At 50.3% G+C, this 12,995-nt stretch overlaps 1 protein-coding gene across 1 annotated transcript in view; it reads left to right on the top strand.

Annotated features, from left to right (window-relative positions):
• Positions 1–12,995, top strand: part of LRRK1 (leucine rich repeat kinase 1) — a gene marked incomplete at its 3' end in the record, with an annotated part of 122,319 nt that overhangs the window by 90,933 nt on the left and 18,391 nt on the right. Inside the window, exons 21-25 of the mRNA XM_079701091.1 lie at positions 3,031–3,202; positions 5,787–5,950; positions 6,971–7,110; positions 8,932–9,181; positions 11,646–11,812. Of these exons, the coding sequence (XP_079557217.1) occupies positions 3,031–3,202; positions 5,787–5,950; positions 6,971–7,110; positions 8,932–9,181; positions 11,646–11,812 (893 nt within the window). The remainder of the gene's footprint in view (positions 1–3,030; positions 3,203–5,786; positions 5,951–6,970; positions 7,111–8,931; positions 9,182–11,645; positions 11,813–12,995) is intronic.

Below are 12,995 nucleotides of genomic sequence, written 5' to 3'. Positions count from 1 at the left end.
GGGACGGCCCATGATAATGACCTGCCTGCCTGGGCTGGGGCAGTAGGGGGTGGGCTTGGCCGTTCCCCCGGCTGGCTGCTCCTTCCTGTGCCTTGGATGTCTCTCTTCAGGGGGTTCAAAGAAATCCATTTATTGAAAAGGTGTAGGAAAACATGCAAGAATGGCAATGGCATTAAAGGTAACTTTGGGAAGTTCACGCTTTGGGAGGTTGATTGCTTGGTTGTTTGATGAATAAAAATGGAGTAAGTAACAAAGATGTGTGTGCTAATTATACAGCCCAGCTTCGAAACGCAGGGAGGGCAGGGGCTGGAGGGGCATGTGGGTTAAATCTAATGATGCTCTGACCTAAACCAGCTTGGTTCTCAGGGCCTCCTTGCCCTAATTGCAGTTTCAGCCATTTCCTGGGTCTGATGCTGATGTTGGCCCTGAGGCCAGGAGGCCAAATCCACAGACCTTTTCCATTCATCTGTCATAGAACTTGTCACCATCCTGCCCCTCAACCCCAGAGCTCTGGGGGGATGCCCACAGGAGACTCCCAGGGAGCTGCCCTGGACCCTGTGTGGCCAGCCCAGCAATATCATCAGCACAGACTGGGTCTCCTGGGAGCCAGCCCTGGGCCATCTCTCTCTGAGATTTCCACTTGGTCTTATGACTATGGGAGGGGGCCTCAGTCCTTCCTGTTCCAGCTTCATGAGGGCCAAGACTGAGTCCTAAAAAGAGAAACCCCAAAGAGGAATTCAAAACCCACATGATCCCTCACACCATGGCCCAGGTGTGTCCTTGACTTTGGCCCATGAAAAAGCACACAGTGAAGCAGCCAGAATCTGACAATTTTCTGGTTATTTTATCAACAGGTTAGAGGAATGAGGAGATATTAGCACTATGTAAAAGCAAGTCCCAACTTCCTTTCTTTTCTCATCTGCAAAATGGGAATAATACTATTATCTACTAGTATTATAGTCATTGTGAGGATTAAATTTGATAATACATGTAAACTATGAGAAGTGTCTCCTCCACCTGTGAGCTTCAAGGACATCAAGGATTATCAGTACTGTTATTGTTTCCATCTTTGTGTTAAGTGCTCATAGCCAATGGTGTCTGGTTCCATCTAAAGTCAGAAGTGTCCAAGCGTTTTCCATCTTAGCACAGGTATAATGGTTCCCTTGTGCCCCAGGGACAAGGAGTTCCAGCTCCTCACCCCATAAGGTTTTATATGGTCGAAGACACTATCAACAAAAACAAAGGCATTTGCTGTTCCTTTTAGAGCATGGTTTTCAACTGCAGCCCTGAAAGCCTCCAGTCGCTGGGAAAACCTTCAGGGCATTTCTGAACCTCCCTAGACTTCTGAGTGTTTGTGTACCTTCCAGGTGGGGACTCGCTGTCTCTCAGCACTCAGGGAAGGGTCCTGCCCGACTGCTGAGACAACCCCAGGGACATAGTGTGAGCCGGCTCCACAGTACCCAGGTCTTCACAGACTTAATGTTCAACAGGCACATGAAGAACTCACCTCTTAAGTCCCCAGGCTCTTCCCCTGGGACAGCCTTGCCCTACTAGTGATCACTTTTAAGGAGGTGCCAATGGTCTCCCAGGGCTCCGCTCACCTTGAGCAGCGCTTCCATTGCCAGTCAGTTTAAATCTCTTCACTTGCCATGCTGGCTTCTAAGTCTCCTCTGCCTTCAAAGATATTGAGCACCTGCTCTGTGTGCTGCGTACTGGGGCACCTGGCCTCCCCTTGCCCAGGGGACACCTGCCAGGTAGAAAGAAGCAGGAAGCTGCAGCACACAGGAAGTGTAGGGGGTCCCGTGAGATCCAAGCTGAGCATGATGCAGGCAGAAGAAGCAGGATAAATCACACTGGGCACTGACGAGGGCCTCCTGTTTGGGGAGGTCAGAGAGATAAAGAAGGACTTCGCAGAACTTAAAGGACTAAATCAGGGCATCTGCTGGAGAGCACCTGCCTGTGGAGAGAGGCACCCTAGCTGGGGTAGTTGAGAAGGTCCTTTCACCCAAGACCTGTAATGGCTGGAAAGGACCTAAAACTTCACCATCTGCCCCCTGTCCATCCTTCTCTAACCCTTTGAGGTCAGTATCCTTTCTCTTCCCACGTCAGGGAAGTAGAATCGCAGTGAGGTTAAGCTGTGTGCTGAAGACAGAGCCAGGATCGATCCCTGGGTGCTCCACCCACCAGGCTGTCACTGACTTTTCCTTCTACAATATTTTCAGCGCTCCCTTTCAGAAAGTTCTAAAGACATTTTATAGCACCTAAACTGATGTATTTTTAAAGGATTAGGAGAGCTGAAGGCAAACCTTTAAGAAAAGGGCACATCCAAGGCTCTGCCCAAGGCCGCCTTAGCTCCAGGGCACACAGAAGGTTGCTGGTTGTCAGGGAAATCTTAGAGGGACCTCCCCCATTTCAGCTGCTTCCAAAGGATCACAGTCATGAATGGCTCACTGACACTGTGATTCAGCGCTTTTATGAGTAAGAGTGCTCTCATAAAACATGGCTCTTTTGCACAAACAGCCTCATTCGAACTTTTAAGGTAACTGTGTTGTTTCAACGGGTCAAGAACAATAAATAACTTCTAAGGCCAAAAACGTTTCTCTGACCCCAATATCTACATTGTCCTTAGAACTGTGCAGCTGTATTTGTTTTTCCTTCACCATCCAAAGTTAATTTTAAGTGACTCCCCAGTCGCAACCCAGTTTACAGAGAATTAACTACTATTTGCTGTGTCTGTTTATGACCACAGATGTTTCCACGTCTTCCCTTAGCCGTATTCTAGTCTCTATCTTAGAGACGTCAATAAACAGATTCACTGTGCCTATCTTCATTTTCTCTTGGAGCATTTATTCGAAGCATATAAACTACCCCCTCTATCTAAAAATAAGATTCCAAGGCCCGGGGAGGAAGGCACCGGGCAGCCTGAGCTGTTTCAGCAGAGCCTGCCCCAGGCCAGTCCGTCTGCTGGGGTCAGAGCCCTGCAGCAGAGCTCAGGCCCCTGGTTCACCAGCCCCCTTTGGTGTGTTTCAGCTATCTCCTGCCACATCTTCTTCCATCCAAACCTGGCCTGGACACCCACGGCATGCGGCATCCCACGGCCAACACCATTCAGAGGGTGTTTAAGATGAGCTTCGTTCCAGTTGGCTTCTGGCAAAGGTTTATAGCACGGATGCTGATCAGCTTGGCCGAGATGGACCTCCAGGTAGTTGCATTTTCTGCATGGGGCAGTTTTTGCTTGCATGCGAGGCACCTGCAACTGTGCCCTGGTGGGAGGGAGGGAGGGAGGGAGGGAGGAAGGGAGGGAGGGAGATGCCCTTTGCTGGAGGAGCCTGGCTGAAGACCCTTGTCCTGCAGCAAATCTGCTGACTTAGGGCCCGGAGGCTAGTACAGCACGGCTGCCTTCTCTCCTCTAAGCCACAGACCCACTTGAATCATTCTGTGAATACCAAATCAGTGCCTAGCTGGCTTGGACAGAATATCCCATTAAGAGCATGGGTTCTAATCTAACCAACATCAACATCCCCTGGAGGGCTTGTTAGAACACAGACAGTTAGGCCCCACTCGGGTTCTGGCTCCGTGGCTGTGGACTGGGACTCAGGAGTCTGCTTATCCAACCACTGCCCCAGGTGATGCTGCTGGTCAGGGACCACACCTGGAGAACCATGGCCTCAGAATCATGGCTTTACCATTCAGGCTGTGACTAGACTCCCCTGGGGAGCTCTAACAGACACAGACCAGACCCAGACCCAGACCACTAAGTCAGAATCTGTGGGTGTGGCAGCCAGGGATCAGTTTTTTTTTTTTTTTTTTTTTTTGAGGTACGCAGGCCTCTCACTGCCGTGGCCTCTCCCGTTGCGGAGCACAGGTTCCAGATGCGCAGGCTCAGCGGCCATGGCTCACGGGCCCAGCCACTCTGCGGCCTGTGGGATCCTCCCGGACCGGGGCAAGAACCCGTGTCTGGTGCATCGGCAGGGGGACTCTCAACCACTGTGCCACCAGGGAAGCCCAGGGATCAGTATTTTTTTAAAGCTCTCCAGGTGACTCCACTGTCCAGTCAAGCTTGAGAACCACTGGCACAGAACTTTAACTTGGTCTGGGAGCAGTGAAGACCTAACCCAAGGAGTTCTTTTCTGTGGGTTCACCTGGTATTGTGTTGAAGAAAGTCCCGGCTGTCAGTCAACATTCATTTCATGCAAGACAATAATATGGAAATAGTGGTTGGCTAGAGTGGTGGTTCTCAAAGTGGGGTTCCTGGGCCAGCAGAATCAGCCTCACCTGGGAACTTGTTAGAAGTGCAAATTCTCAGGCCTGCCCCAGACCTGCTGCATCAGAAACTCCAGGGTGGAGCCCAGGGCTCTGTTTTTCACAAGCCTTCCAGCGAATTGTAACTTACTTTACAGTGTGAGAACCCCTGACATAAGCCAGGACTGTTGAATAACTGACATTAAACTCAGTATGAGTTTGTTTTTGCCATGTTCTAATTATAAGGCCTTTATGGAATTAAACTTCTTGTATTAAGTAAAGATATTCTTTGATCTTCCCATTTTACTGAAATGTGCAAAAGTAAACGGAAGAGCCTGAAAATGCTTTGGCATTTTCTCTCACAGCTCATGTTAATGGGAGGGAGACTTGTTAGCAACACAGTTGGGTGCACTGACAGATGGAAGGAGTGGGCGCATGGGTCACTCTTCCCTCACTTTGAACTCTTCCTCCTGCCACGTTCTAAGTGAGAGGTCACCAAGCATCAGCATCGTGTGAGGCCTGAACTTCCAAGTGGGCTCAGTGGCTGGCGGGGTGTGGGCCCAGCTGGGTGTGGAGGTAGGCGCCCTTCCTGGCAGCATCCCTCACTCAGAATTAGGAAAGAAGTCCTGTTGAAATTCAGATGAGGAAAAGGAGTTCAGTCTCAGAAGTATCAAAGGCATTGCAAATTCAAGCATTGATAAGATGCCACTTGTCACCTATCAAATTAGCAGAGAGCTAACAGCCAGCCCCAGAATCAGGAAAGTTCACACACCATGGTCAGTGAATATACAGCCTATTCACCTTGAAAGTGATTCCTCACTAGGCATCCAGAGCCTGAAAATGTTCAAACCCTTTGACCCAATAATACTACTGCTATAAATGTGAACTATAGAAATCATTTGAAATCAGAGAAAGCTCTGTGGTTTTCATGTTCATCTGGCTTATCTGAAAGAGCAAAAGATTGGAACCAACCTAAAAATCCAAAGAAGAGAATGATTCAGCAAATTACTATACTTAATAAAATATTGAGCTTTAGAAAAATGAATTTTATGAGTTTTTAACGACATAGGAAAAGCAAAGTTTTTAAAAGTATACACAATTAGAAATTTAGAAATAAAAAATTACAAAATATGGCTTCAGCTGTTTTATAAACATACAGGTAGATAGGAAAAAACCCTGGAATAAAATATACCAAAATTTTCATGATCTATGTATTAAATTGGTATTTTATTTTCTCTCTTATATTTTTCTGTACTTTCCATATTTTCTAAGGTAACTTGTAAAATCAGGGAGGGAAAAGATTTGAAAAAGAAAATCCTGTTTTCAATCTTTTAGGGAAAATGTGTTCCCAGAGTATCCTGGAGACCCCCTCAGATAATGCAGCATTTCATTTGGCAGCAGGATGAGCGGTGCAAGAGGGAGGGGGTGGGAAGATGGCCGGTGGTCCTTTATCACGATGGGGCCAGGACAGCCTCTTCACAGCTCTGCCCAGGGCCAGCAAGGAGCCCGGTCTACTTAAGTAGGGTTTTTTCTCTGTCTTTCAGCTTTTTGAAAACAAGAAGAATACTAAAAGCAGGCACAGGAAAGTCACCATTTACAGTTTTACAGGAAACCAGAGAAATCGCTGCAGCACATTCAGAGTGAAAAGAAATCAGACCATCTATTGGCAGGAAGGACTCCTGGTCACTTTTGATGGGGGCTACCTCAGGTAGGGACATTTGGGAGCTCACCTGACCGGGTCACCACGGTGCTGCAGAAACGGGCCTCAGGACAACCTCCACCGGGAGACTGTCCACTTGATGTCCAGAGTTCTGCTCCCGAGGGCAGGTCCTCATGGAAGCTTGCTAGAAGTAGGAAACCCCCAGCAAATGTCCCAGAGCTTCCCCACCTTCTCACCCCTTCCTCTCTCCCCTTACAGAACAGGAAAGGCAAGGGAGGGTGTGGTGACCACAGCCCAGCGCTGGAGGGAAGTGGGTGGCCACTGAGCTCAGGGGTGAGACTATCTAGCACCCCTTAGTCACTTAGGTGGGACCTACAGGGGCCTTGCAGCCATCCAGCACAACCCCCTTGTCCTAAGAGAGGATGCCCCAGGTGATGACACTGGTTCCCCAGCCTGTATCCCACAGTACCTACCTTAGCTCCTTTTTCCTGTTCTCTCTCTCTTTTTTTTTTTTTTTTGAGAGAGAGAGATAAAGTCAGCTCAACAGGTTAGTAACTGATTTTTGATCAGGTTTAGTTTAGTACATACAAGATTATTTCATACTTACAATTAATTTTTCAAAATATTTTTTTCAACTCTGTGAGAAGAGAGGGGAAAAGGGGAAAGTAACTTTTCTGAGGGCCTGATTTGGGCCAGTCTTGGTGCCTGGTGCTTTCATATAGATGCTCCCACTTAAAGCTCACAGCTGCCACTTGGCAGATGCGAAGCCTGTGGTTCAGGTGGAAAAAGCTTCCCCAGGGTCACACCTAAGGGTCAGATCCCAGCCTGAGCATCCCTTCCTGCAAAGTCCTCATTGTGTCCGCTTCACCATTTGGGGGACAGCGGGGGGACAAGGCAGGGCCATGCACATAAGTACACAAACGCAGGAGCCTCCTCTGACAGTCCTGCCTGGGCCCCTGCAGAGGTGGTGGTCCCTGGGGGTTGCACCCTCGCCCTGAAGGCAAGGAGATTAAACCAGGGCCCTTCACAGCTGATAACAATGGACCCCTTTTTGTTTCTGGGTTGCAGTGTGGAATCCTCGGATGTGAACTGGAAAAAGAAAAAAAGTGGAGGAATAAAAATCATTTGCCAATCGGAAATAAGGGACTTCTCGGCAATGGCTTTTATCACAGACCATGTCAACTCCTTGATTGATCAGTGGTTTCCTGGTAAGAAAATGTTTTTGAACCAGGTCTTGGCTCATGTTAATATTTCTTTGTAAATCGGGGTGGGGCTCCTTATTTGGAGAACAGAAATCCCACTGCTACTCAGCCCAAGGGGACGAGAGGGGTCCTAACAGACCTTTGGCAGAGTCTTGAGCCCTGGAGGAGTCCAGCTGTGGGCATGGGTGGAGGTGCTATGAGGAAGAAGTGGGCCAAGACCCACGGGTCCTGGGAGGGATTTGGCCTCTGGCTGCCCACAGCGTGGGGGAAGAATGCCCCGGGTACCGCACATGGTCTAGGAAGACCCTCCATGTGAGCCTCACGTGTTCTTGTTTACATGGTGAGGACAGGGCTGCTGAAATCCAGGGAGGAGCCCGCAGCTGGAGATTCATCCCTTGTGCAGGGGTGGGAGGGAAGGCACCACACCTGCCAAGGGCCCCCAGTTTTCTTCCCTGCCTACCCCAAACCCCCGAATCCCAGCGGTGATCAGCCACCCACGTAGCCCTTTCCAGCCCCTTTGATCAGCTTCTTCATTGACAGTCCACCCAAAGAAAATACTTTTTGAAGTGAAGCTCTTGAGGTCCTCTGTTTGTTTTGCTACTGAAGTGGAGACAAACCCACTGCGGGGCATCCTGCAGGGAGGAGGCCATCCAGTCCAAACCAGGCAGCCTCTTCCCTGTGAGCCCTCAACTCCGGAAGCCTGGAGACCAAAAGAGCAGAGAGCGAGTTTGGGATCCTAGTGCCGCCTCTGGCCTGCTAGTCCAGTCATCTGGCCTCCTGAGCTGGCTTCCTCACCTGTACACCATCCCTGCATCCTGGGAGAGCATCAAAAGAAATGCTTAAGAAACAGTGGTTGGGCGTGCTCCAGATCATACTCTGGACACCCGGGTCTGGGGTCCTTTGGGTGTTGATGGGAAAGGTGACCTACAAGGAAAATAAGCTTAGAAAGGAGCCTAAGGGAAGGTAGTTTAGTGCGTGGGTTGGGGCAATTGGGCGGTGCTTGGCCATACAATGGGGGCCTCTAAGCCATATGAACCCTACGGGCCCTTTGTGATCTCCCCACAACAGGTGCTGCTGGGGATTTGACTAGGGCCTATTAGACAGGAAGGACTGAGCTGAGGGCCTGAGACAGGGCTGCCTAGACACAGCACTACCAGCCAGCTGTCAGGATGTGTTACACACATGTACCCAGAAAATTCTACGCGTCCACCCTGCACAAAGCAGGACATCAGCTCACCCTTCTGGCATCTCCACGGGACAACTTGGAGGGTGTTTCTTTGTACCTTCTTTCAGGGGTGTGCAGAAAAGCTGTGTCTCCTGCCCAGGGGAACACAAGTAAAATGACTAGATTTTGTCTATTATAATTTGTACTCATTTCTCCTCCTGCATTGCTCTTCTAGATCATAGTAATTGCAAGCCTTATGTGTCTAATTTTAAGAACAGCTCCTTACTGGTTGTGGTTTGGTCATTGGAGTGTGGCATAGCTCAGACCCAGCCTGCAGTGTCCTTCCGGGGCCCAGGTGTGCGGGAGGGATCCCCAAACTCTCAGCACCTCCTAGGCCAGCTACCTCTGGGTCTAGACCCCCTGGTGACTGTCCAGTGCATCCCTGGCCCCTCCCTGCAAGTGTCTTTTAGGATCGAGGATGGTGCTCCCCAAAAAGGAACCCGAGTGCGGCAGTCATGTTTCAGCCACTCCCAGGGGTCCAGGCCAAGGCAGACAGACCCCCTCCTGTGAAAGGCTCATCCAGCCTGGGGGTGCAGATGCTGTTCAGGGACCCACCTGCAGCCGCCTTTGTGTGAGCTGACTCCTGCTCTGTCCCCATTTAGCCCTGACGGCCACGGAAAGCGATGGGACCCCACTGATGGAGCAGTATGTGCCCTGCCCAGTGTGCGAGACCTCCTGGGCTCAGCATGCCGACACAAGTGAGAGACTGGAGGATGTGCAGTACTTTGACATGGAAGACTGCGTGTTGACAGCCATCGAGCAGGACTTCATCTCCTGCCCCAGACACCCCGACCTCCCCGTGCCTCTCCAGGAGCTGGTCCCTGAGCTGTTTATGACCGACTTCCCAGCCAGGTATGCCACAGCGCCGATGCACAGGACCCACTGCTTCCCATCCAAACCCAGGTGACTTTCAGGTTCCCGGCCTAGGCTGCCTGAAGGGAAACAGGCTGTCAGCTTTCCTTCTGAAGCCACACAGGCCCAGCCAATAGGAAGAGCACTTGGAAGTTGAAGTCCTCCTGGGACCCCACACCATTTCTCCCTCACATTAGCTGGTACTCTTTTCCACTGAGCTGGCCCTCCTCTCTGATTCCTACTTTGCTGCTGGATCAAGGAATAGAAGACAAATATCCGTTGGTGTCCAAAAAGGGGACGCTCCCAGATGTACCGCCTCATTTTCCTTTCTTGACAAATGCTGACTCCTCACTGCTACCCTGCAGCTGAGCATTTAGATCCCCTAAATCTGTTCCTAGAGATGAGTCTACCTGTATTAATCTAAGATAATAACTGGGGAGAGAATGCTGGAGAAAAGAGAAAACGTTTTGTGGTCCCACCCTATAGGAAACAGTCACAGAATCCAAGTGCTTGGTAAAAGATGGAATCTTCTGTAGTCATGGAAACCAGAAGCCATGATTTGGTCTCCCTGGAGATAATTTGACATTGGTGGTTAGCAATGTTTTTGGAGTTGTGAAATCCTGTTGTTTTCTTATTCAAAGGATTGCTATTTGGTTTCTTTAAAGAAACCCTTCGGGGGGGCGAGAATATTTGTGTTGTCATTTTTCCAAATTGCTCCCCCACCCCAAGAAAATGGATACGGAGTACTCCGAGATATTGCAGGATTGTGGTTCCAAAACATGCTTCTGGATGAGTCTATTAAATTAAGAAATCACTTACTACATTGGAAAAATTTCCCCCATAGATCTTTTTAATATTCCCATTACCTCATTGGTAGAAATGACAATTAAATACCACTCTTCTGCAAAGTGACTTACCTTTATCTCTAGATCTTTAACATGAGGGTTGTCACGTCTTGGAGACCACATGCAGAGATTTATATATGTGCGAATCAGATTTCATGGTGGGGTGCCCAATTAGGCAGCTCCAACTTTTAGAATTTTCATTTATTTGCTGAACCTTGTTATGTTTTATGCCCCCACTGAATCTGGGCTATTGAGTCTACTGTATGAATCTGGAAAGCAAAGCCAGATTGGTTGTCCCTGTTGGTTTGGATCTAATTGCAGGCTATAGCATGGTTCTTAAACCAAGGTACTTGGCTGGGAGTTGAAATGCCCAAGAATCTGAACAGAATTCACAATCCAGCAGAGACTCTCTGGGAACTTTAGCTATGGCCCAACCATGGCCCCAAAGCATCACACTCTCTGACTGGGAGTTTAGGCAGGTGGGGGCAGGGGCAATCTGGCATCCACGGAGTCCTGTGTCCCCAAATTACAGGAGTCCTAACAGAAAGCCCCAAGGGATCTTCAGCATAGCCACTTTTCCCTGTCTTATGAGGCTTCCAAATGCCCACACTTCCCGAGCAGGTGGTTTTGGGGTGGGCACTTGGAGAACAGCCCAGTTCATCTTCAACTGCATCACCAAGGTCTACAATGGGTACAGTTGCATCTGCCAGGAGTGTGATGTGGTTGAGCTGTGCAGAGTCTGAGCAGCTGCAAAATCTGTTCCTGGAAGACATGGGCAACAACTGCATGGTTGGGGGGTGGGAGAGGGGCGTTGGTCTGTTGGGCCAGGAGAGCTCCAGGGGAGGCACCCGGCAGAGGTAGCTGAAGAGGAACACTGGGGGACCTCAGCAAAGCAGGGTGAAGCCCTGAAATGGGAGGGCATCCGGCTGCCTTGCCCGCCCTCCCTCCCTCTTTCTCTCCCTTCCTGCATCCCTCCCTCTTTCCCTCCCTTCCAGGAGTGACTTGCAATATTTCCAAAAGCCCAACAGAAGTCCCCCTTTTACCTAGGATTAGAACACACAGACAGGTGAGAAGATCTAAACTCCCTGCCTTTGGGTAAAATCCTAGCCATCAATTGTGGGGACACTGGCCATGCCGATCAGAAGCTCTGCATGGCCATTTATATAATTATTGGCTTAATAAAAAGAAATGAGGAAACAACTAACCTAGCAGTAAATAAAGACAGTTTGTCTGATGGATACTAGCTCTCAAAGCATAGAAACTTTTGGAGGAAAATGTCCAAAGGAATTCTTTTTCTGTGTCCGCCACCTTCAGAGGCTTCACCCTATGCCACTCACCATCCACACATCTGAGGCCATTCCTGTTATGAGCCCATTTTATAGAGGAGACCAAGGCTTGTCAGGGCTGAGTGACCTGCCCAGGGCTGGGGTTTATCCCAGATCTGTGTGACCTCCCAGTGGCTTTGAACCCTGACTCTCCTCAGTGGGAACTAATGGCCAAGCACATTCTTGTACCCGCCCAGCCCAGGACCCGCCTCCCACCTCAGCGGGCCTCTACAGGTTATAGGGGGCGGGTAGGGAGGTCTGTTCTAACCCCCCCGCATACTGTGTTTCCGGCAGGCTCTTCCTGGAGAACAGCAAGCTGGAGCACAGCGAGGATGAGAGCACTGTCCTGGGCCAAGGTGGGAGTGGCACCATCATTTACCGGGCCCGGTACCAAGGCCAGCCCGTGGCTGTGAAGCGATTCCAGATCAAGAAATTCAAGAATTTTGCTAATGCCCCTGAAGGTAAACAGGGCCCTGCATCGTTTCTTTTCACACGTGTTTTCACTTGGTCCAAACTTGCACCACCTTAGAGACCCCTGAGGCCACACAGGCAGGGGAGGAGGGTGAGCAAAGCCAATGTGGGCCGCAGGGTAGCCCCGCTTTTGCCTGGCAAGATGTGGGCCAGGCCTGAGGATCAGGCTGAGCAAGGCCTAGAAATTGCTTTTGGAGATTACTTTCTTGTCTGGACCTGAGCCCCCAAGAGCACGGGCCATCCTTACAATTTCCATCCGCTCCATGTCCAGCGCAGGCCTGACACGTGGTGGGCGCACAGTCAGACCTCAGGTGGACCTCTCACCCTGGGCCACCCCACCCAGCCACTAAAGGAAGGACGGTGGGCACTCCAGATGGATGAATTGGGAAGCCAGCATGGGTGGCTTCTCCCTTACCCCCTCCACCTGAAGGAGGGCACACCCTCTTGCCTTGGCATGCTCAGGTCCACACATCATGTGCAGCTCAGAGATGTTCTACAGCAACACGTCACCACTTAATGCCCAGCTAGGGCAAGCGCTAGGAGGCTTCCTCCCTTCCAGCCGGCTGGATATCACATTTCTCACTGCCCCTGGCTTAGCATGGTTATCTTCATGATCACAAGAGGAATTTACACTCTTGGTAGAAAATTAGAATCATAGAGCAATATAAAGAAACAGATCAGAGGGGCTTCCCTGGTGGCGCAGTGGTTGAGAGTCCGCCTGCCGATGCAGGGGACACGGGTTCGTGCCCCGGTCCAGGAAGATCCCACATGTGGCGGAGCGGCTGGGCCTGTGAACCATGGCCTCTGAGCCTGCGCGTCCAGAGCCTGTGCTCCGCAACGGGAGAGGCCACAACAGTGAGAGGCCCGCATGCTGCAAAAAAAAAAAAAAAAGAGATCAGAAAGAAAGAGACATGGGGCTTCCCTGGTGGCGCAGTGGTTGGGAATCCCCCTGCCAATTCAGGGGACATGGGTTTGAGCCCTGGTCCAGGAAGATCCCACAAGCCTCAGAGCAACTAAGCCACAACTACTGAGCCCACTCGCCTAGAGCCCATGCTCTGCAACAAGAGAAGCCACCACAATGAGAAGCCTGCACAGCACAACGAAGAGTAGCCCCCGCTCGCCACAACTAGAGAATGCCTGCACACAGCAATGAAGACCCAATGCAGCCAAAAA

The sequence above is a fragment of the Hyperoodon ampullatus genome (assembly GCF_949752795.1).
Source record: "Hyperoodon ampullatus genome assembly, chromosome: 3".
NCBI classification, from domain to species: Eukaryota; Metazoa; Chordata; class Mammalia; order Artiodactyla; family Ziphiidae; genus Hyperoodon; species Hyperoodon ampullatus.
The sequence above is the reverse complement of the archived record's forward strand: the minus strand, read 5'-3'. Positions and strand labels throughout refer to the sequence as shown.